At 47.2% G+C, this 24,063-nt stretch overlaps 1 protein-coding gene across 1 annotated transcript in view; it reads left to right on the top strand.

Annotated features, from left to right (window-relative positions):
- The window catches only part of slc6a3 (solute carrier family 6 member 3), a 124,715-nt gene that overhangs the window by 75,737 nt on the left and 24,915 nt on the right, over positions 1-24,063 (top strand). The window contains exons 9-10 of the mRNA XM_060825323.1: positions 19,588-19,716; positions 19,984-20,083. Coding sequence (XP_060681306.1) covers positions 19,588-19,716; positions 19,984-20,083 — 229 coding nt within the window. The remainder of the gene's footprint in view (positions 1-19,587; positions 19,717-19,983; positions 20,084-24,063) is intronic.

The following is a 24,063-nucleotide window of genomic DNA, read 5'->3' as shown; positions in this document are numbered from 1 at the left end:
CTGCACTTCAGTTCAACTGATGCTGGGAAAGCTTGTGTCTGGAGCTTGGATTATTAGTTCAGCTGGGGGATTCAGCCTCGGACATGAATTGCTTGGGGCTTGAACACTTTCAGTCAATGACTGAATTTTGGAATCTGTGTCCTGGAACTTTTTGGAGCCTGGGCCATCTCATTATTACCTTGTGACTGTGGCCTATTTGTTGCCAGTGACTATTGCCTCTGGACATTGGGGAACTATTGTTTTGGCCCTGTCAGGTTGGGGGCAGGCCAAGACACAGCTGCCTGAGGCAACAGTCTGGCAAGTGAGGCCTCACAGAACGCTCTCAGTTTCCTTTACGTCAGGGGAGGTTTTGATCTAGATTTGGGAAGGACAATGATGACAGTTGAAAACAAAGTTTGGGGTGGGTCCCTGTGGTTAGTATGTGGGGGTGGTTGCATCCTCTGTGTCCCCCACTTCCCCACCAGGGGAGCCTCATTGCTCTTTACTTATTTAATAAAATAGCTTGGAGTATAATGTTACATTCATCTTGACATGGCCATTGAGGCAAGTGCAGCGGCCTTGTGGGGGTTGGCGGGGACTGCCTTTTTAGTCAATGTTTTAGTTGAGTCGGACATCATTCGAGACTTGGAGGATCATACAAAGGATCCTCCTCCTGTCGGCCTGGGTGTGGGGCCGAGCAGAGGTGAGTCCAACCAGTGATCCTGGACCACCCTGGGGAAGAGTCAGGGTTCAGAGGCAACAACCTGGAGGACTGGGCGTGGGTCACAAGCATCACGAGTTAGACAAGGCGTAGAGCGACGTGCTGCTCCAGGACTTTTTGCAAGCGGTGCTTGGTCACCAAGACAGAGTCAAGTTGGCTATGGACCTGGTAAAATTCTCTTCTGGTTATGTCTGCCAACCAGCTATTGGCGGCCCTGGGAATGGACAAGGTGGCAGAGATTCCTTTGGAGCGTCCTCAGGGAATGGAAGGGGAAATGATTCACTCCGCCTGCTCAGTAAGTTCGGGTTTCATTGTTTTAACTGGTGGTGGCACCGTACTGCAGCCACAAAGTCATCCAGAGCTAGCCTCAATGTCAACGGCAGCAGGGTGTTCCAGCGCTGATTTCGTATCTTCCTGCTCTGCAGGGAATGAAAAAACACAGTAAGCCTCCTGCTAGAAACCCATACTGTTTCAGGAGGCGAAGTGACGTGGCTCCTGGAGTAGTGGGGAAGGGTCCTCATCAGTCACATGGCCTGCAATTCTGGCAGGGTGGCTGTCTTTTTAGCCCCTTTGTTTTCAGCTGGAGATCTTGAGGGTCAAGAAGCCTGTGCCAGGCTATCTGCTCCAACTCACGGTTAGTTCGGAGGCATGGTGTTTCATTGAGCAGACAGGCTTCCTCCATGAAGAGTCTACTCTCTTTTAGCTCCATCGGTGAGGGTGAGCCCATCCTTCACAGGGAAGATTTCAGTTGTAACCTCGAGAAGATGGCACCGAGGAGCTACCCAGAAGAGCTCAACGTTGGTGGGAACATTGAGGAACTTGGTTAAAAGCTTTAACTTGGTAGACATCTGGCGAAATCTCCACCCAGATTCCACTGCCATCACTGTTTGTGAGGCCGGGGGATGGAATGTTCAGAGTTGACCATGTCTTCACTTCCAGGGCATGCGGCTCCTGTGCTCCAAAGGTCTCCATGTGGCAGGTGCCATTTTCCGATCACAACCTGGTCTGGGCGTAGTTTGTTTCGTTCGGCACGAGGGTGAGGTTGGCACACTGGCACTTTAACATCCTGCTGCTGGGTGAACAGCAGTTCTGGAATTTGTTTCGTCACTTCTGGACCAGCTGGAGAAGGAAGCAGGTGATTGATCTGGAGCCACATCTCGGTCAGCCCGAAGTGGACCCGGTCCTGCGGAACATGTACGAAGAGGAGAAAGCCGCGCTCCATGACCTGCAGCTCATCTGGTCCCGGGTGCGTATATGAGATTGTGCGTCCGGTTCCTTTGGGATCTCAACCGGCGATCCCCCTTCTACTACTCACTGGAGAAAAGGCATGGGGTCCACCAGCAGCTCTTTGTGCTACTAGCCAATGATGGATTCCTTGTCTTGGACCTAGAAGGTACTGTTATGGAGCTCTCTTTGTCCAGATCCATCCAGTGAGGAAGCTGGCAGAGTTCTGTGGGAGGACCTGCCACAGGTCAGTCCACAGGCTCAACACCCTTCTGAGATTCGAGGAGCTGGCCAGTACCCTCGACTGTTTTTCCAGGAGCAGGTCCCCCAGGGCTGATGGTGGATGTTTCAGGGCATTCTGGGACGTCCTGGTGGGGGTGACTATGTGAGTGTCCTGGATGAATGTGTCATGACTGGAGAGATAGCCCTGCACCAAGAAAGAGGTGTCATCACTCCGTTGCCTCAGAGGGGGTCTCTCTGTTTGTTAAAAAATTGGCATCCAGTCTCCCTCCTCAGCACGGACTACAAAATCTTTCCCAGGGCACTTTCAACTCACCTTGGCACCATGCTGGACCATACGAACCACTCAGACCATTCCTACAGCATCCATGATAACATCTACCTGGTCTGGGACGTGATGTGTTATGCCCACAGGGCTGGCCTGTTGAGTGCCTTTCCCTCCCTCGATCAGGAAAAGGCATTCGACAGAGAGGATCATGAGTATCTGCTCAGGACTCTGTGAACTTTCAGGTTCTACAGCACTTTGGTGCCTGGATCCGATGTGGCGAAGTGCCTAGTGAAGGTTAATGAATAGATCCCTGATTGCACTCCTACGCTTTGGGAGAGGAGTGCGTCAAGACTGCCTCCTGTCCGGCCAGTTTTATTCTCTCTCTCTCTGGAGGCTTTCCTGCGCTGCTTGTGGAAGTGGCTTTCAGGTTTGGCTCTGCAGCGGGGTCAGGCCTGGAGGAGGTTCTTCTGGCATAAGCCAACACCATGCTCTTCATGTTCTCAGGCCCAGCTGACCTGCGGAGGATACACAAGTACAAGAAGGTGTACTATGTGGCGTCCACCACAAGTATCAATTGGAGCAAATGTTTGGGGCTTTTGGTCAGTACATGGCAGATTGAGCCCCTGCTGGAGGAGCTCTGATGCTTCACATGGAACACCATTCACCTCCTCTACCCAGGAGTCCACCCTTGCCCTGCTGAGAAATCCTGGCTAGCAAATTGGCACATGTTGAAAACCAAGGCTGCCTAGCATGCTAGACAGGACTGCTCCAAGTGTTGTCCTACAGGGCATGAAAACTGGTCATAAACCAGCTGGTAATCACCATATTGTGGTACTGGCTGGTTACTTTGGTCAGTCCCACTGGTTTTGTTGCTGCCATCTGGAAAAGGTTCAGAGTTCTTCAAGGGACAAGGGGCAACACTGGTTTGCCTCTGAGGTTCTGAGACTCTCACTTGAGGAGGGTGGCCAGGCGCTGGTGTGCACTCACACCCAGTTCAAGACTCTGTCTTGAAACCTTTACATCGAGGCTCCCCCAAGGTGGTGCGCCCTGATGACATATTCATTCTGTCAGGTGTCTGGCCTCCGTTCTTGTTCATGGCGTGGTCCCAGCCTTGGTCCTTTTTCCAAGAATTGCCTGTCTTCTGTATGGACTTGATCACCGTCTGGGCCAACGGCGGCTTGCACCGGAGCTCTTCCCCCACTGGTAGTGGATCCTATCAGGGAGCCGCTGCTCAGGTACAGGTTCCTCCTCGGGTGCAGTCTGCCCGGCCAAGGGAGGGGAGGACTCAGGGTGCAGGGCTGACCAGAGTTGGGGATATGCTGGATGCCAGCGGAGCGAGCTGGGTAACAGTTGATTGTGAGAGCATGGATCCATCTCGGGTTCACGACTTGAGCCATTCAGCCCCGACACCTCGCGAGTACTCCAGGCTGCTTCAGCATGTGGTAGGCTTCTGGATGGACTGACCCTGTCCACCTGGATCTCGACAGTTGCTCGGTGCCACAGAGGGCCCCCTGTTCCATGGTGCCCCACAATCTAAGTCATCTCAGGGATATCCTACCGGTGCACTTTCAGGCAGGGCAGAGGTGTTATTTGTCCGGTTTGATGCTGCGCACTCTCCAGTGCTGTGGATTCACCTGCCGTCCAGACATGCCTTGGTGTAACATTTTGCCCTCCAGCACTGGGGGAGATCCCCCAGTGGAGAGCTCTCTATGAAGAGGTCCTCCCCTCTTGCATCAGGAATCTGAGGTGGAGAATGCTGCACTCCGTGGGCACACCGTGTAACCAATGAATGAGCAAGTTTGCCGGGTGCCAGACCACAGGCACATTCTGTGGCCTAGAGGAGATGGTCTTCCACTGAAATGTCCGATGTGTTTGTCTGCAGCCCCTTTTCTAGCTTTTGTTTGACGGAGCTGCTGTTAAAACTTTGGTTGCACTTCAGCCCCACACTCCTGATCTGCGGGCACCGGGTGCGGGGAGGGGGTGGACAAGATAATGAGCCCTCTCGTGGCTTTGCTCCTGGACCTGGCCAAGATGGCCATCAACAGGTCCAGACAACGAGCCAAAGAGGGACTCTTCGTTCCTGACTGCCTCTCTTCTGCAGTTACATTCATGCTTGGATGACTCTGGAGAGTGGGCACGTGGTGCTCACAGGCAGAGTCGAGGCCTTCTGAGACCACTTGGTGCACTCCAGCCTCTGCAGCACCATCAGCCTGGATAATGATATTCTGATTTAGTTAATTGTCTATAGCGTAAGTTTCTTTTTTGCCTTTTGAGTTTGCATTTGTTTTCGGTTTGATGCCTTGGGACAAGACTGTCTCATTTTCCCTTTGTTCCGATTTTGGACCCCTTGGAAGAGCCAAGGCAGCTTCTATTTTAACTCTATACTGCCCCTGTCTCAGATGCACTTGATGGGGATCAGGGTGAGGAGAATTTTATCTTTAGTTGAAATGAGCAAGAGAACTTCCTCTGGATTTTAAACCATTGTTGTCTCTGTCTCAGGAATATTCGATGGGGATGGAGCAGAGGGGATTTATTTATTCACTTGGCTGCTTGTTTGTTTAATTATTCATTGTCTTCGATTTTGCTTGAGTTTATTTTTATTTTCGGCCCCCTGTGATCCCTGCCCTGGTGACTGGTGAGGACAGAGTCTAGGGAGTACCATGTATTTTGCTTGTTTATTTGTTTTGGTTCCTCCCCAGAGTAATCAAATGTTTATTTTTGTTCAACGAAGTCAAGGTAGCTTTATTTTCTGTTTTTGAAAGGGCAGAATGGGCTTAGGCCTGTGTGTTATCTGGTGGTGATCCCTGTTTTGGGAGTGTTTGATGGGGGCAGTGTCAGGGGATCTTCATTTTTTTTCTTTTACACCTTTCGTTTAAGAGAGCAGAGGGTTGTTGTTTGGACTGGAGGCCTGTGGCTTCTGTGCCACAAGGATCGGTGCTGGGTCCCCTGCTTTTTGTCATTTAGATAAATGATTTGGATGTGAGTGTACGAGGAATGGTTAGTAGGTTTGCGTATGACATCAAAATTAGTGGTCTAGTGGATAAAGAAATAAGTTACTTCAAAGTGCAAAGGGACCTTAATCAGATAGGCCGATGGGCCAAGGAGTGGCAATAGAATTTAGTTTAGATAAAAGTGAGGTGTTGCATTTTGTTAAGGCAAATCATGACAGGACTTATACACTTAATGGTCAGGTCTTGGGGAATGTTGCGAAACAAAGCAACCTTGGTGTACAATGTGATGATGCAGGTTCATGGTTTCTTGGAAGTGGAGTCGCAGGTGAACAGGGTAGTGACATTTAGAATACTGTGTTCAACTCTGGTCTCCCTGCTATTGGAAAGATGTGGTTAAACTTCTTGTAATGGACCAGACTAAACCCTCTCAAAAATTCAGAAGTTGGTCTCAACCCTAACCTTTTCTTATTTTAAAGGTAAATGTAAAGAGTTGCATTTATGATGCAATTTGATTGGTCAAACTACCAGATTTAAAGCAAAACCTAATTTATTTATTCACTATAGTTAAAATATAACAAAAGAAAGGAAATGAAGTAACTGAACTCTATTGGAAAATTTAACAGAACACTGTGTCTCAGTGGTTAGCACTGCTGCTTCACAATGCCAGGAATCCAGGTTCGATTCCAGCCTCAGCTGCAAATGTGTTGCTGGTCAAAGCACAGCAGGTTAGGCAGCATCTCAGGAATAGAGAATTCGACGTTTCGAGCATAAGCCCTTCATCAGGAATAAGAGAGAGAGAGCCAAGCCGGCTAAGATAAAAGGTAGGGAGGAGGGACTAGGGGGAGGGGCGATGGAGGTGGGATAGGTGGAAGGAGGTCAAGGTGAGGGTGATAGGCCGGAGTGGGGTGGGGGCGGAGAGGTCAGGAAGAGGATTGCAGGTTAGGAGGGCGGTGCTGAGTTGAGGGAACCGACTGAGACAAGGTGGGGGGAGGGGAAATGAGGAAGCTGGAGAAATCTGAATTCATACCTTGTGGTTGGAGGGTTCCCAGGCGGAAGATGAGGCGCTCCTCCTCCAGCCGTCGTGTAGTTGTGTTCTGCCGGTGGAGGAGTCCAAGGACCTGCATGTCCTCGGTGGAGTGGGAGGGGGAGTTAAAGTGTTGAGCCACGGGGTGATTGGGTTGGTTGGTTCGGGCGGCCCAGAGGTGTTCTCTGAAGCGTTCCGCAAGTAAGCGGCCTGTCTCCCCAATATAGAGGAGGCCACATCGGGTGCAGCGGATGCAATAGATGATGTGTGTGGAGGTACAGGTGAACTTGTGGCGGATATGGAAGGATCCCTTGGGGCCTTGGAGGGAAGTGAGTGTGGAGGTGTGGGCACAAGTTTTACACTTCCTGCGGTTGCAGGGGAAGGTGCCGGGGGTGGAGGTTGGGTTGGTGGGGGGTGTGGATCTGACAAGGGAGTCACGAAGGGAGTGGTCCTTGCGGAACGCTGATAGGGGAGGGGAGGGAAATATATCCTTGGTGGTGGGGTCCGTTTGGAGGTGGCGGAAATGGCGGCGGATAATACGTTGTATGCGCAGGTTGGTGGGGTGGTAGGTGAGAACCAGTGGGGTTCTGTCTTGGTGGCGGTTGGAGGAGCGGGGCTCAAGGGCGGAGGAGCGGGAAGTGGAGGAGATGCGGTGGAGGGCATCGTCGATCACGTCTGGGGGGAATCTGCGGTCCTTGAAGAAGGAGGCCATCTGGGTTGTGCGGTGTTGGAATTGGTCCTCCTGGGAGCAGATGCGGCGGAGACGAAGGAATTGGGAATATGGGATGGCGTTTTTACAGGGGGCAGGGTGGGAGGAGGTGTAGTCCAGGTAGCTGTGGGAGTCAGTCGGTTTATAATAGATGTCTGTGTTGAGTCGGTCGCCCGAGATAGAAATGGAAAGGTCTAGGAAGGGGAGGGAGGAGTCTGAGACAGTCCAGGTGAATTTCAGGTCGGGATGGAAGGTGTTAGTAAAGTTGATGAACTGTTCAACCTCCTCGTGGGAGCACGAGGCAGCGCCGATACAGTCATCGATGTAGCGGAGGAAAAGGTGGGGGGTGGTGCCAGTGTAGTTGCGGAAGATGGACTGTTCCACATATCCTACGAAGAGGCAGGCATAGCTGGGGCCCATGCGGGTGCCCATGGCAACTCCTTTAGTTTGGAGGAAGTGGGAGGATTGAAAAGAGAAGTTATTCAGGGTGAGGACCAGTTCAGTCAGTCGAAGGAGGGTGTCAGTGGAAGGGTACTGGTTAGTGCGGCGGGAAAGGAAGAAGCGGAGGGCTTTGAGTCCTTCGTGATGGGGGATGGAGGTGTACAGGGACTGGATGTCCATAGTGAAAATAAGGCGTTGGGGACCACCCACGCCCTCCACAAAAATCCTGGAGGAGGTGGAGGGCGTGGGTGGTGTCCCGAACGTAGGTGGGGAGTTCTTGGACTAAAGGGGACAGGACCGTGTCGAGGTATTGGGAGATGAGTTCGGTGGGGCAGGAGCAGGCTGAGACAATGGGTCGGCCGGGGCAGGCAGGTTTGTGGATTTTGGGCAGGAGGTAGAAACGGGCGGTGCGGGGTTGTGGGACTATGAGGTTGGAGGCGGTGGATGGGAGATCCCCTGAGGTGATGAGGTCCTGGATGGTCTGGGAGATGATGGTTTGGTGGTGGGAGGTGGGGTCGTGGTCAAGGGGGCGATAAGAGGAGGCGTCCGCGAGCTGGCGTTTGGCTTCAGAGGTGTACAGGTCAGTGCGCCAAACTACCACCGCGCCTCCCTTGTCTGCGGGTTTGATGGTGAGGTTGGGATTGGAGCGGAGGGAGTGGAGGGCTGCACGTTCTGAGGGTGAGAGGTTGGAGTGGGTGAGAGGGGTGGACAGGTTGAGTCGGTTGATGTCACGGCGGCAGTTGGCTATAAAGAGGTCGAGGGCGGGTAGGAGGCCTGCACGGGGTGTCCAGGTGGATGGGGTGTGTTGGAGGCGGGAGAAGGGGTCGTCAGAGGGTGGGCGGGAGTCTTGGTTGTTTTTTGTGGAGGGCGTGGGTGGTCCCCAACGCCTTATTTTCACTATGGACATCCAGTCCCTGTACACCTCCATCCCCCATCACGAAGGACTCAAAGCCCTCCGCTTCTTCCTTTCCCGCCGCACTAACCAGTACCCTTCCACTGACACCCTCCTTCGACTGACTGAACTGGTCCTCACCCTGAATAACTTCTCTTTTCAATCCTCCCACTTCCTCCAAACTAAAGGAGTTGCCATGGGCACCCGCATGGGCCCCAGCTATGCCTGCCTCTTCGTAGGATATGTGGAACAGTCCATCTTCCGCAACTACACTGGCACCACCCCCCACCTTTTCCTCCGCTACATCGATGACTGTATCGGCGCTGCCTCGTGCTCCCACGAGGAGGTTGAACAGTTCATCAACTTTACTAACACCTTCCATCCCGACCTGAAATTCACCTGGACTGTCTCAGACTCCTCCCTCCCCTTCCTAGACCTTTCCATTTCTATCTCGGGCGACCGACTCAACACAGACATCTATTATAAACCGACTGACTCCCACAGCTACCTGGACTACACCTCCTCCCACCCTGCCCCCTGTAAAAACGCCATCCCATATTCCCAATTCCTTCGTCTCCGCCGCATCTGCTCCCAGGAGGACCAATTCCAACACCGCACAACCCAGATGGCCTCCTTCTTCAAGGACCGCAGATTCCCCCCAGACGTGATCGACGATGCCCTCCACCGCATCTCCTCCACTTCCCGCTCCTCCGCCCTTGAGCCCCGCTCCTCCAACCGCCACCAAGACAGAACCCCACTGGTTCTCACCTACCACCCCACCAACCTGCGCATACAACGTATTATCCGCCGCCATTTCCGCCACCTCCAAACGGACCCCACCACCAAGGATATATTTCCCTCCCCTCCCCTATCAGCGTTCCGCAAGGACCACTCCCTTCGTGACTCCCTTGTCAGATCCACACCCCCCACCAACCCAACCTCCACCCCCGGCACCTTCCCCTGCACCCGCAGGAAGTGTAAAACTTGTGCCCACACCTCCACACTCACTTCCCTCCAAGGCCCCAAGGGATCCTTCCATATCCGCCACAAGTTCACCTGTACCTCCACACACATCATCTATTGCATCCGCTGCACCCGATGTGGCCTCCTCTATATTGGGGAGACAGGCCGCTTACTTGCGGAACGCTTCAGAGAACACCTCTGGGCCGCCCGAACCAACCAACCCAATCACCCCGTGGCTCAACACTTTAACTCCCCCTCCCACTCCACCGAGGACATGCAGGTCCTTGGACTCCTCCACCGGCAGAACACAACTACACGACGGCTGGAGGAGGAGCGCCTCATCTTCCGCCTGGGAACCCTCCAACCACAAGGTATGAATTCAGATTTCTCCAGCTTCCTCATTTCCCCTCCCCCCACCTTGTCTCAGTCGGTTCCCTCAACTCAGCACCGCCCTCCTAACCTGCAATCCTCTTCCTGACCTCTCCGCCCCCACCCCACTCTGGCCTATCACCCTCACCTTGACCTCCTTCCACCTATCCCACCTCCATCGCCCCTCCCCCTAGTCCCTCCTCCCTACCTTTTATCTCAGCCGGCTTGGCTCTCTCTCTCTTATTCCTGATGAAGGGCTTATGCTCGAAACGTCGAATTCTCTATTCCTGAGATGCTGCCTGGCCTGCTGTGCTTTGACCAGCAACACATTTGCAGCTGTGATCTCCAGCATCTGCAGACCTCATTTTTTACTCGATTCCAGCCTCAGGTGACTGTCTGTGTGGAGTTTGCACATTCTCTCCGTGTCTGTGTGGTTTTCCTCCGGACGCTCCAGTTTCCTCCCACAGTCACAAAGATGTGCAGGTCAGGTGAATTGGTCATGCTAAATTGCCCCTAGTGTTAGGTGCATTAGTCAGAGGGAAATGGGTCTGGGTGGGTCACTCTTCGGTCGGAGGGTTGGTGTGGACTTGTTGGACCGAAGGGCCTGTTTCCACACAGTAGGGAATTCTAACCTGATCTAAAATGTAGGGAATCTTAATAGACACAGTAACTACTACAAATTAACTGTCCCAGTATCATAACATCCCATAAAGACATCCTTGGCAAAGAGCAAATCCAGAACACACATTATCTCAAATGTAATTTCCATAGCAGGCCGAGAGCCCCAGCTTTTGGCTGTTGCGGAGAGAGGGAATGAAAATAGATTCCACTTCTTCAAGACCCCACCGACAACTGATGAAAGCTAAACTAAAGATCCTGGTTCTGAGAGAGTTTGACCACACCATTCAAGTTGCTAATCGTCACTATCCTCCTCACCATGCTTATGTTCTGCCTTCACCCTTTTAAGTCAATATTCCTCTCTGGTTGCCTACTTATGAAGTTCAAACTCTTTCTTTAATCTTTTCTTCACTCTCTTTCTGCTTTTCTTCTGCTTTCAATTGTAATTGAAACTGTCTCGTTTCATTTTCTCTCTCCTTTTGTTCAGCCAGAGCTATTCTTTCCCTTACCGTTGCCTCGAAAGCTTCTTAATTTGACAATTGAATTTAAGCCATTTCAAAAGATTCCGATGGTATTCTTGGCAATTTTAAATGCTGCACGATTGCCACAATTATTTTCCCTTTTCTCACAGACACGATTCCAACTTTTTTGCCAAGTCCAAAAAGCTTTCTTTTGCTCATGTTTTGTAAAACTCTCAAAGTGTTCTCTTCCATCTCCAGGGAACTTTGGGACTGAAAGAGCCATTGCTCCAGAACGCACATCCTGTTTAAGTCAAAATGTGTGGCACTGGAAAAGCACAGCAGGTCAGGCAGCATCCGAGAAGCAGGAGAGTTGATGTTTCGGGCACAAGCCCATCATCAGGAATGTGATGGGAGAAGGGGGCTGAGAGATATTTAGAAGGGAAGGGTGGCGGTGGGGCTGGGGCTAGGCTGGGGGGGATGATAGCTGGAAAGACAACAGGTGGATGCCAGTAAATGACCTTCCCAGCACCATTTACATTCACCTATCGCCTTCCCGGGTCCACCTGCATCCATCTGTGGCCTCCCCAGCTTCCTCTCCCCCCCCCCCCCAGCTTGAACCCACCTTCCCTTTTACCTCTCAGCCCTCTTCATCCCCCTCCCCCCGAAATTTCCTGATGAAGTGCTTATGTCTGAGATTCTCCTGCTCCTCGGATGCTGCCTGACCTGTCGTGCTTTGCCAGCACCACACTTTTTGACTCTGACTCTCCAGCATCTGTGATCCTCATTATCTCACACATCCTGCTTAAATCAACCAAATTCAACACCTGAAATAAAAGACATTGACAGTTATCACTCATTGCCTTTGAATCCAATAATTCTAAATCCAACCTGGAATTAGGGATTCTGATCCAAGGTGAGCCCAGAATTTGTTATGGGCCAGACCAAACCACCTTAAAATATTCACAAGACAGTCCAGACCCCAACTTTCTCTTATTTGGTTATGTATGGTGTTGGATTCCAGGTGCAATTTGATTGGTCAAGCTACTAGATTTAAAGCAAAACACACTTTATTCTTCCACTATAGTTAAAATGCGGTGGCACAGTGGTTAGCACTGCTGCCTCACAAGCGCCAGAGACCCAGGTTCAATTCCCGCCTCAGGCGACTGACTGTGGAGTTTGCATGTTCTCCCAGTGTCTGCATGGGTTTCCTCCGGGTGCTCCGGTTTCCTCCCACAGTCCAAAGATGTGCAGGTCAGGTGAATTGGCCACGCTAAATTGCCCGTAGTGTTAGGTAAAGGGGTAAATGTAGGGGTATGGGTGGGTTGCGCTTCGGCGGGTCGGTGTGGACTTGTTGGGCCGAAGGGCCTGTTTCCACACTGTAAGTAATCTAATCTAATCTAATCAAAGAAAGAATTGGAATAGCTTAACTCTATTGGCAAGCTAAACAGAATCATTAACTCTTACTAATCTGTTCCATTATAATAACATTCCATAATCTCACCCTGGGCAAAAGGCAAATTCAGAACCCAGATTCTCCCCTAGCTTTTGACTGTAACAGAGAGAAGGGGAAAAAAATAACTTGCACTTCTTCAAGACCCACAGCAACTGATGAAAGCTAAACTAAAGATCCTGGTTCTGTGGGTGTTTGAGCACACCCATTGAAGCTGCTTCTACTATTCAAAAAAAATTCATGGGCCCCTCAAGTAGTTTACTGACTTTGCAACTGGACAGCTCTCTTTAAAAAAAGGACAAGATAACTTCTTAAAGTTATAGTATCATTTCAAAGTTTGGGAGAAGATTTGTAGCTCGGGTGCTCATTGTTGTGGTTCTGTTCGCCGAGCTGGGAATTTGTGTTGCAAACTTTTCGTCCCCTGTCTAGGTGACATCCTCAGTGCTTGGGAGCCTCCTGTGAAGCGCTCCTGTGATGTTTCCTCTGGCATTTATAGTGGTTTGTCTCTGCCGCTTCCGGTTGTCAGTTCCAGCTGTCTGCTGCAGTGGCCGGTATATTGGCCTAGAGGCATGGCACTCATCCACTGATTCAACCAACAAGCACATCGACCTGGACCCAAGATACCGGCCACTGCAGCGGACAGCTGGAACTGACAACCGGAAGCGGCAGATACAAATCACTATAAATGCCGGAGGAAACATCACAGAAGCGCTTCACAGGAGGCTCCCAAGCACTGAGGATGTCTCCTAGAACAGAGGACGAAATGTCTGCAACACAAATTTCCAGCTCGGCGAACAGAACCACAACAGCCATGTAATCATCACACGTATAAGGTTTCAGAAAAGTTTTAGAAAGATCTTGCCAGGGTTAGAAGGTTTAAGCTAAGGGAGAGGCTGAATAGGCTAAGAATATTTTCCCTGAAGCATCAGAAGCCAAGAGGTGACCTTTTAGAAGTTTATAAAATCATGAGGAGCATGGATAGGGTGAATAGACAAGGTCTTTTTTCCAGGGTTGTTCAAAACCAGAGGGCATAGTTTTAAGGTGAGAGGGGAGCTATTTAAAAGGGATCTAAAGGGCAAGTTTTTCACGCAGAGTGTGGTGCGTGTATGGAATGAGCTGCCTGAGAAAGTGATTGAGACTGGTACAATTATAATGTTTAAAAGGCATCTGGATGAATGGGAAGGATTTAGATGGGCATGGGCCAAATGCTGGAAAATGGAACCAGATTAATTTAGGATACCTGGTTGGCATGGACGAGTTGGACTGAAGGGTCTGTTTCCGTGCTGTACAACTCAATTACTCTATAATGCTATTTAGAGGATCTATGATTTAAAGAAAAAATTATTTCATGGGATACAGGTGTCATTGCCTAGGCAAATAGATTAGATTACCTACAGTATGGAAACAGGCCCTTTGGCCCAACAAGTTCACACTGACCCTCTGAAGAGTAACCTGCTCAGACTCATTCCCCTATCTTATATTTCCCTCTGACTAATGCATCTAACACTATGGGCAATTTAGCATGGCCAATTCACCTGACCTGCTCATCTTTGGATTGTGGGAGGGAACCAGAGCACCCGGAGGAAACATACACAGACATGGGGCGAATGTACAAATTCCACACAGACAGTTGCCCGAGGCATGAGTTGGATCTGGGTCCCTGGCACTGTGAGGCAGCAGTGCTAACCACTGAGCCACCGTGCCGGCAAACTAGTTAGTACCCATCCCACATTTCCCTTGTAAAGATGGTTGTGAGTCATCTGCTAGAACTGGGGATATGTACACCCATAGCACTGTTAGGCAGGGAGTTCCAGGATCCTGACCAACTATGAGTGAAGGAATGGTAATATAGTTCCAAGTCAAGATTTCATCTGACTTGAAGGGTAACTTTCAGATTGTGGTGTTCCCATGTTTCAGATGCTTTTATCCTTCCAAGTGAAAGAAGTTGTGGGTTTGTAAAGTGCTGTTGAACAACCTTCATAAATTATTGCAATGCATCTTATATATGGTACTGCTGTGACTATATGGTGGTAGTGGCAGAAATGAACATTTAGGGTGGTGCATGAGGCTCCTTTGTCCTAGCTGGTGTCAAGCTTCTTGAATCCTGTGGACCTGTACTTACTCAGGCAAATCGAATATATTCTACCGTAATCCTGAATTATGGTTTGTAGATGGTGATCAAACTTTGGGGAGTCAGGAGGTGGGTTACTTGCTGCAGAAATCCTAACCTCTGACTTCTCTTGTAGCTAAAGTAGCTAAACAACTTCCAGTTCAGTTTCTGGTCAATGGTAACCACCAAGATGGTGAAAGTGGGGAATTCCATGATGGTAATATCATTAAATGTCAAGTGGAAGATGGTTAGATTTGCTCCTATAAGAGAAGGTGATTACTTGACAGTTGTGCGGAATGTTGCACAATCAGCAAAGATTCTTCCCACTTCTAATCTTATGATGGAGGGAAGATTTTCATCTTGCCCTGAGGAACTATGCTGGGACTGAGATGATTGAATCTCCAAAATTCACAACCATCTTCACTTGTGCTAATAACTCAAATCAGTGAAGAGATTTCCCACTGATTCCCATTAAGATCAGATTTGCTGGGACCTTTTGATACCTGATTCGATCAAATGCTGTCTTGAATTTAAAGTCTCTGAAAGACAGCTCTTTTGTCCCTGTTTCACAAGACTGTAGTAAAGTCAGGAACTAAGTGAACCTGATGGAATGTAAACTGAGATTTAGTAAATAGATTCTCGCTGAGGAAATGCTGCTTGATAGCATTATTGCCTGGTTTGGTTAACTCAGTTAGCTGGATGACTGGTTTGCAATGTGGAGTGATCGCAACAGTATGGTTAATTCCCACACTGGCTGATGTTACCATAAAGCATTCTCTTTTTCAATTTCTCCCCTCATTTGAGGTGTAATGAACACCACTAGTCAACTCTGTATAATGCGAGAGCAGCCCTGTGCTCTTTGTAGTAGAACTATAGTGACTTCATGATATAAGGACATGATATAAAATTTAAGAGTCACGGTAAACTTGACTGCCATGTGTCATTTTTAAAAAGTTAATATTGAAGCTATCAGCAATCTGATGCCGTTCCATGTTTGGGTGTAGAATTGAGAAGTCTTGCATAAGGTCCTATTGGAGACAGAAGTCTCCTCTCTGACTCATGATAGACATAATTAAAGCTAACTAGTCAATGTAAATTATATCAATTTCTATCATGCTGCCTCTTATTATTTAAGACAAATGCCTCTTCTTTTTATGATCTACCATTGGTCTATCCTCTACCATTAATAATTTGATAGATTCTTAAACTCAGCACAGAAGGGAGGATTGGTGGCAGCACTCTACCCCAGGTACAAACTGCCAGTTGTAGCCCAGAGACCAATAGGTCAGATAGCACTGTCCTGTCAGCTTGCCTTTTGTTGACAGGATATAGCAGGACAGTTTTCAACATCGTCAGGTAGATATAGAAAACACAGGAGCAATGTAAGCCAAATGGCCCTTCATCCCTGCTCTGCCATTCATTATGATCATAGCTAATCATCCAACTCAATAGACTGTTCCCAGTTTTCCCCCAATGTCCTTTGATCCCATTAACCCCAAGTGCTATATCCAACTCCTTCTTGAAATGATACAATCTTTTGGCATGGACTGATTCGTGCTGGCCAATTCCACAGGCTCGTCTGCGTGAAGAAATTTCTCCTCATCTCAGTGCTAAAGGGTCTACCCTATACCCTTAGACTGAGAGTCTTGATTCTGGACTCACTTGTTATCGGGAACTTCCTTGCTGCATCTGACATATTTGATCTTGTTAGCACTGGACCAGCTGAATTGCACAGCTAGTTCTGAAAATTCTGTCCTCTATAACATTGCCTTAAGCTTGTCCGGGCCCATAATGTTTGCAGTATCCAGTGCCTTTAACTTTTTCTAGATATCATGTGGAGTTAGTCAAATGGGTTGACGGTTGGCATCTATTATGCTGGGGATTTCAGGAGTAGGCTGAGATGAATCAACCTTTGAGCATTTCTGACTAAAGATAGAAGCAAATGCTTCTGCCTTGTCTATAGCATTGATGTGTTGGACTCCTTTATTATTAAGGGTGGAGGTATTTGTGGAGACTCTTACTGCAGTTAGTTGTTCAATTGTCCACCCCATTCACATCTGAATGAGACAGAGTTCAGATCTGATTTGTTGGTTATTAGATCTTACTTTTACAGATTAGCTGCTAGATTTTCTCTTCTGCATGCCAGTATTACAACAACTTTCAGGAGTTGTCTTCTACTTGGTAGTAGCTTCAACAACTTACAGGGAATCATTCGAAGTACTTTCTAGCCATTTAATAGCTTCTGTTGAAACAAGTTTCTTTCAGACATAGGTGATCTGGTAGATCTGGTATTGAGCAAAACTGGAAGAATGAAGTGAAATCAGAGTCAGAGAGAGGAAGAGAAAGAGAAAGGCTTTCAGCTGTAAAGAGTATCAATGTAAAGTTTTCAGGGAGTGTTTGTCTTGACTCAGTTTAAGATAGGGCCATACCTTGAAATGCATTTGCTCCACTAAAGGAATCTGTCAACTGTGTATAATCAAAACTACAATATCAAAGCAGAACAAGGACAGCACAACACATGGCAATCAAGTTTATCGTGGCTCTTAAATTTTATGCAATTGGCTCCTCCCAGACTGCTGCTGAAGATATCACAATTTGCTGTATGCTGCTGCATAATGAATTCAGTGAAACCCTGTACACAGGGCAGAAAAGGTGAGGGCATTTATCTACAGTGACATGCTTACTCCATCTTTCCAATCCTATTTGAACACATCATTCCACTAATACTAGTTTACCCATCTCTTCCTTTCCATGTCCTTCGCCACATCTGCCATTCCAGGTATCACTGACATTCATTTTCATGTTTAAGGAATATCACATCACTTCTTCTGCACTGAACAAATATTCCGAATCCATCCATTTAACACACGCCATTGTCATTAATAGATCTATTCTTTTCTTCCTTTCAGAGAAAGACAGCATAAGACATGAGGGAGAGATAGAGAACCAGAAGTGCATCTTCAGTCATCCTTCAACTGACAGATGTAGAGCAGGAGGTTATGGACATCACCAGAGTGTCTGACCATCAGAAATAAGGATGTCCCTTCTGGTCACAGAATTGAACATTAGATCATTACATGCATGCAGCATGCATCTCGATATGACAATGTTGGCAGTGAGCCAAATTTGATGTCGATAATGATCACATGAAACATTCTTACTGTAACACCTTTCATTCATGAATTTAATCTCCCAGGGACCTTCAAGAATCCAGCACAAAGGTGATATGGGAGGATGACAGCAACTCCTTGGAGGATATCACAGGACTCATGCACCAGATCAGATACTCAGTGTGTTTGAGTCAGTAAGGAATGCAGTTTGGTTGTTGCTTTGTGACTCAGTAGTTACACATGAAAAAGAGCAGATGATGGAAACAGTGAGCAATGGACAATCATGTTAAAGGCTACAGGATATCAGAAGTCAACGATGCAGAGAATACACTTGGAGTTGTAACATAGAATATGTAATATACTGGCAGACTTTCCAGCTGAGTTTGACCACATAGTTGCAGATAGATTGCAGGAGTTGCACTCTGGCATCGATAGGGCATCATGTTAACAGAGTTTTGCAATGATATCTTAGTCCATGCACTGAATGTTACATGTGATGCTCCAAGCAGGTGGCCACTCAAGTGAGTGCATACAGCTCCTCATGTTATGATCAGGGATAGCAAGCCAAATCAAATCAGCCTCACTAATACCAGATTGCACTACAGTGATATTGAAATATTCAATGACACTCAAAACTGCCTAATTTTTCCTAATCAGACACTTAAGAAAGATAGATCTTGGGCATCAAGTTTATAACTTAAATAAAAATGAGCAATTTATTCATAGTAATGCATCTGTGTCATGCCAAAGCTAAGCTAAATTGTTCACATGTGGAATGAAATTTCAGAGGGAATAGTGGATATGGGTACAGTTATAATGTTTAAAAGACATTTGGATTACTACAGGAATAAAAAGTATTTGAAGGTATATGGGCCAAGCACAGGAGATGGGACTAGTTTAATTTGGGATTATAGTTGTCGTGGACTGGTTAGACTGAAGGGTCTGTTCCGTGCTGAATGACTCTATGACTCTATATCCCATGAACGAGAACCCAACTAGTCTTTGAATCCCACTTTCAGCTCTCTAATCTGTATTGCTCTAAGCCAATTTGCATGTGTTTAGCTAAAAGATTGAGTTTCTACTGCTTAATTTGCTGCCTAGTTCTTCATACTGACTGTGCAGAATTTCCTTCTTTCTCCCACCAATATCATTGGTTCCTACTGGATTCTCCCCCTCACACTTCAAGTTCCTCTGCAACCCTGAGCAGATGCCCTGAACCCTAGCACCTGGCAGGCAACACAGACATCTGGACTCATTTGCTGTGTAGAATGGTATAATTTACCTTTAGTATATTATCCCCTAATACTACTACATTCCTTGTTGTTCCTTCCACTTGAATGGCTTCCTGTAGCAGAATGTTATTGTCAGTTTGCTAACCCATCCTGCGGTCAAACAAATTGGAACAATCTCAGATTTATTACACTGTTGCAAAGACTGAGGCTCCCGCTCCTGCACACCAGAAAGATCCAAGTACAGGTGGTTCTGCTGTAATGCGTGTTTCATCAATGCAAATCTGTTGTAATGCGATTGACAACAGGGGACGCCATTACTAAAGCGCAAACTTTTAAAATGTTTTGGCTATTGTGCGATTGCATCACCAACACTTTAAATGTTATTTGTATAGCACGATTTCTTTTTTACAACATGGGATTGCACAGGAACGCAACTACAGGTATAGTGTTCCAGAAGAACTGCCTGTAATTTTCTCCCTCCCTGATGCATTGCATAGCTTATAATTTAGCTTCAGGTTATGAATTCTGATCTGAAGCTGATTTTCAAACTTCCATCATGGCCTGGTGATTGACCTTTCCCCAAGAAACTAAAGGGAGTTTAATATGTTAATCTCTATTGAATAGAACTGTTGATCTAATTTTGTCCTACACCAGGGCCTCATCTACGTATTCGATAAGTTTACAGATTTGGAAAGGAATCCAATGGTGGACATAGTGCACATTCGGCTGCATCAAAATAGATATAACAATCACTGGGGTGAATGGAAAACGCTGCATATTATGTTATCTAACATTTGCTAATACTTGCTCTTCTTGTTCCTACAGATGGGCGGCATGGAATCAGTCATTACAGGACTGATTGATGAATTCAAACCACTGCGTAACCACAGGGAGATCTTTACACTGCTCATCATTACAATTACCTTTCTGGTGTCTCTCTTCTGTGTAACTAATGTAGGTCACTTCGACAAGAGTCATATTTTAAACGAGAGTTTGTTGGAGTTTTTTGATGGGAAACAAACCACCCATTGCTTAGGAAAAAAGTTGACTCTGGAAGTATTAGAATAAAGAGGCAGATTTGTTATAGCCCTAAACTTTATTTGGTGACAGTGATCAGTTTGATTCTTGGCTCAATGTTAGAATTTCTTTTAGTCTTAGCAATATTGCTCATTCCATTAAATGTTCTGCAGTCACAATTATTGGAATGTTTTTTGTTTCTAGGGTGGTATCTATGTGTTTACTTTACTTGACAAGTTCTCAGCAGAGACATCCATATTGTTTGGAGTACTTATAGAAACCGTTGGTGTCTCCTGGTTTTATGGTAAGTCAATCCTGACTTGGACAAACAGCTTTTTCTCTAACTGCACAGCTGAATGTTTTGTGACTGAGTCTATTTTTTTGATAATAAGAGTTTGACAAAACGTTGCTGGGTTTTGCTGGGATCAAACAATGGTCAACATAATGGAAGAGTAACTCACATACAAAGCTTTGCATTAAAACCCTTCAAACTCAGCAAAATTCCTCTTGTTTAGTAACTTTCTAAAAAAAAATATTGTGGGCAGATTGCAGAACTATTTTAGGGACTATCCATAATGTGGCCCTGTTGGCCCACTCAGTGGATATCACCAAAAGACTGGCTTCCCACAAACCTGTACCATCTTCAAAAGACTGCTGTGCATCCAGACAAGCAATGGCATTCCGAAGCTGCCTTGCTCACTTAAGAACAGATTGTGAAGTTGTCAGAAAACGGCAAGGTGGCACCGTGATTCTTTGGTGGGGTCTGAGAAATACTGGCAGGAGCAAAGGTGGACATCCTCCTTCTGGAAGACTGGCAGAGGAAGCTGAAAGTCTGGTCTGAGCTTGTCACCTGGGTCCATGCCATCTCCAGGGTATGAAGGAACATCCAGCAGTGCCATTATTGGGTCAGCGACCTTCTCCATTGTGCCAGGGTCGGTGCCACATTCTTCTCTGTGCTACTTGACATTTACCTCATGTCTGCTACCACCAAGGCTCGTGCTTACTCATTCTCACTATTATCTGCAACACCTTCCCTCACTCACTCTCACCCACCCCAAACACCCACACAACACTAACCCTGCATGGCCTCTGCATTGTCTTTCACTATCTCAGAATACTCACCATCTTTTGACCACCTGCACCAGCACTAATAACCATGCCATCAACTTTCATTGCACTCAATCCCTCCCTTTTTCTCATTCCAGAAGAAAATAGCACATATCAGGACAAAGTAGGAGGGGTGCCTGACATGAGGTTCCCTTCCCTATGTGGAAAGTATGCTGCCCTTAGACCAGGATCAGTGCTGTAGAAATGCCAAGACACCCATGTCCCTTCAACCAGCTAAAAAAAAGTCATAATAATCTCACCAAACCATAAGAGAGATCAGGATGTAAGTTAGCTCGCTGAGTTGGAAGATTTGTTTTCAGATATTTCGTCACCATACTAGGTAACATCATCAGTGAGAGTCTTCTATGAAGCGTTGGTGGTACGTCCCGCCTCTCTATTTATAGGTCTTGGTTTCTTCAGGTGGGTGATGTCATTTCCGGTTCTTTTTTTTTCAAGGGAAGGTAAATAGGATCTAAATCCATGTGCTTGTTGATAGAGTTCTGGTTAAAATGCCATGCCTCTAAGAATTTTCATGCGTGTCTTTGCTTTGCCTGTCCTAGGATTGTTGTCCCAATCAAAGTGGTGTCCTTCTTTGTCTGTATGTATGGAAACTAGTGATAGTGGGTTGTGCCTTTTGGTGGATAGTTGGTGTTCACGTAGCCTGGTGGCAAGTTTCCTGCTAGTTTGTCCGATGTTGTGGTTTTTTACAATTCTTGCATGGTATCTTGTAAATAACATTTGATTTATTGATAGTACCTAATGGATCCTTTAGGTTCATTAGTTGTTGTTTAAGTGTGTTGGTAGGATTGTGGGCTACCATGATGCCAAGGGTTCTGAGTAGTGTGGAAGTCATTTCTGATATGTCTTTGATGAAAGGTAAAGTGGCTATGATTTTTGATGGGTTGTGTCTGCTTGTTTGGGTTTGTTTCTGAGGAATCAGTGGATTGTCTTTATTGGTATCTGTTTTTCTTGGAAATGTTGTATGGATATTTTTCTTCTGCTCTTTGTATTTCTTGGGCGCTGCATGAGAGAGATTATTGGTGGTGGTTTAACATAGAACATAGAAAAATACAGCGCAGTACAGGCCCTTTGGCCCTCGATGTTGTGCTGACCGAAACCTACCTAACCTACACTAGCCCAATAACCTCCATATGCTTATCCAATGCCCGCTTAAATGACCATAAAGAGGGAGAGTCCACCACTGCTACTGGCAGGGCATTCCATGAACTCACAACCCGCTGAGTAAAGAATCTATCCCTAAAATAAAACATGAGGGTCACCATGCCTCAGGCAAGGAGAGGTTGAGAAGGAGAGTTTCATGGTAACCTCAGCTGGTGCAGAAATTGGCAACCAACTGAGCCACAGAGACACCCCCAGCAGTAATGTACCATTCTTTGTTCCACTGCAGCTCATATCTTTGCTACGCTCGCTCTCATTCATTGCACACCACTTCTCACCACTTGCTGCGGCACTCTCTCATGTTTTCCAGGTCTCCACAGCTCCCTCAGAAGCCAACCTGTCAATTTCTAAAAGTCAGAGTTCAAAGGCCTCAGAGAAAGCATCAGCAAGTCTTCCTCCTGCACCCCACCAACCCATATACTGATACCTTGGTGGAAACATTAGCGTTTGAAAGTGTAGGAGGTCAATCTGGTGAACACCTCACTGCAGCAGCCACTGACACTCAGAGGACTGCTTAGAGACCAGGCACCTGATTATCCAAGACAACAGAAAACCCTGTAGTGCCCATAGTCAGGGACTGACTTCACATGCACAAAGAGGAACAGTAACGATAGATATATTGGATGCAACTGCCCAGAAACTGCAGCAGTCTGTCTCCATGGATAAGTTGATAGCTGCTATGGAAATTCGGGCCAGCACTCAGAGGGTGCTGGAGAAATACACATGCTTGCATCCATCATCCTGGTCATTGACCCTCAGGGACCAAAAACATGACAAAAGTAGTCAGGGAACCTGACACACCGCAGCTACCCCTTTCTCAAAGGAGACAAGATGATGCAAGGAGTCACCTAGCCAGAGAAGGAATGAGCACAGCCCCCTCATAGCTCACCACCTAGGATGCTGCAGAGGTGACTGAGTCCTCCATCTCCACCCTCCTTTTCCCCTTCTGACCCTTGGAAGTTGAAGCCAAAGAGGGTCAGTCAGCTTCTGAAGAAGACCCTTGGCACATTTAAGCATGCACAGACATAAACAAGCCTGGAGTCACCCAACTAAAACTCCAGGGCCAACAGTCTCTTCAGCAGACCAGGCTCCCTCCACCTGAGCTTTCAAACCAGGGAGTGCACTGAAAAGTATTGGGAGCAAGAGGAATGAAAAGACTTATTGAGAGTACTTTTTGGCACAGGTAACAATGCATTTAATTGATTTTGTGCTTGTATATAAATGTCACTGACTTCACCTTAGTTTTGGTTAGTGCTCTCTCTGGCGTTGTTTCATGGTCACAGGTAAAGTTCCATAGAGGTCAGTGCTGAGAACCTATTTGTGTATATGGCGTTGGGTCCTGCTGACTCCTTTGGTTCACCTCGTACAATATTCCTCTCATTTTGCAGCCTCTGTATCCAAACGCGTAGCTGTCAGTGTCTTGCTGAACAATATCTCTAGCAGGGAGGTGCACCACACTGAGATTGGGGTGGGAGGGGAACGCAATATGTTAGTATGGCCAGAGCATGGGGACCTTACAGCTCTCTTCTGTACAATGCCTGGGTATGTGTGCAATGTTCTCTTTCCCTTTTAAAAGCCACAACATTGGTGAATCCTCTCCCTCACAGATTGAGTAACCTACCCCACTCACTCAGAGTGTGCTCACAACCATTTTCTTCCTCATTACATACTTTCAATTTCCAGCACAATGGAAGAAGACAGTGAGTGCTCCTTGACAATACTACTGTGCCCCTAAGCATCCAAATTCCCTTCCTCTCTTCCTTTCTTATAAACCCACAGGCTTTCCACCTTCACAGAACCCCATCCAAGATATCTACATGTGCCTGAAATAACTACCTTTCCCATCCTACCCCTGGCATATGAGATAACCATTCCCAGGTACGCTTTTTAACTGATGATAACCCCTTGAAGCCATTGCGCTCCTTTTTTCTTCCCAGCCATGCTTTACTATATCACACCTTGCAGATACCATTCTCCCATTTTCAAAATCATTACCCC

Source organism: Hemiscyllium ocellatum, chromosome 5 (genome assembly GCF_020745735.1).
Source record: "Hemiscyllium ocellatum isolate sHemOce1 chromosome 5, sHemOce1.pat.X.cur, whole genome shotgun sequence".
Taxonomy (NCBI): domain Eukaryota; kingdom Metazoa; phylum Chordata; class Chondrichthyes; order Orectolobiformes; family Hemiscylliidae; genus Hemiscyllium; species Hemiscyllium ocellatum.
This window is presented reverse-complemented; position numbering and strand designations above follow the sequence as displayed.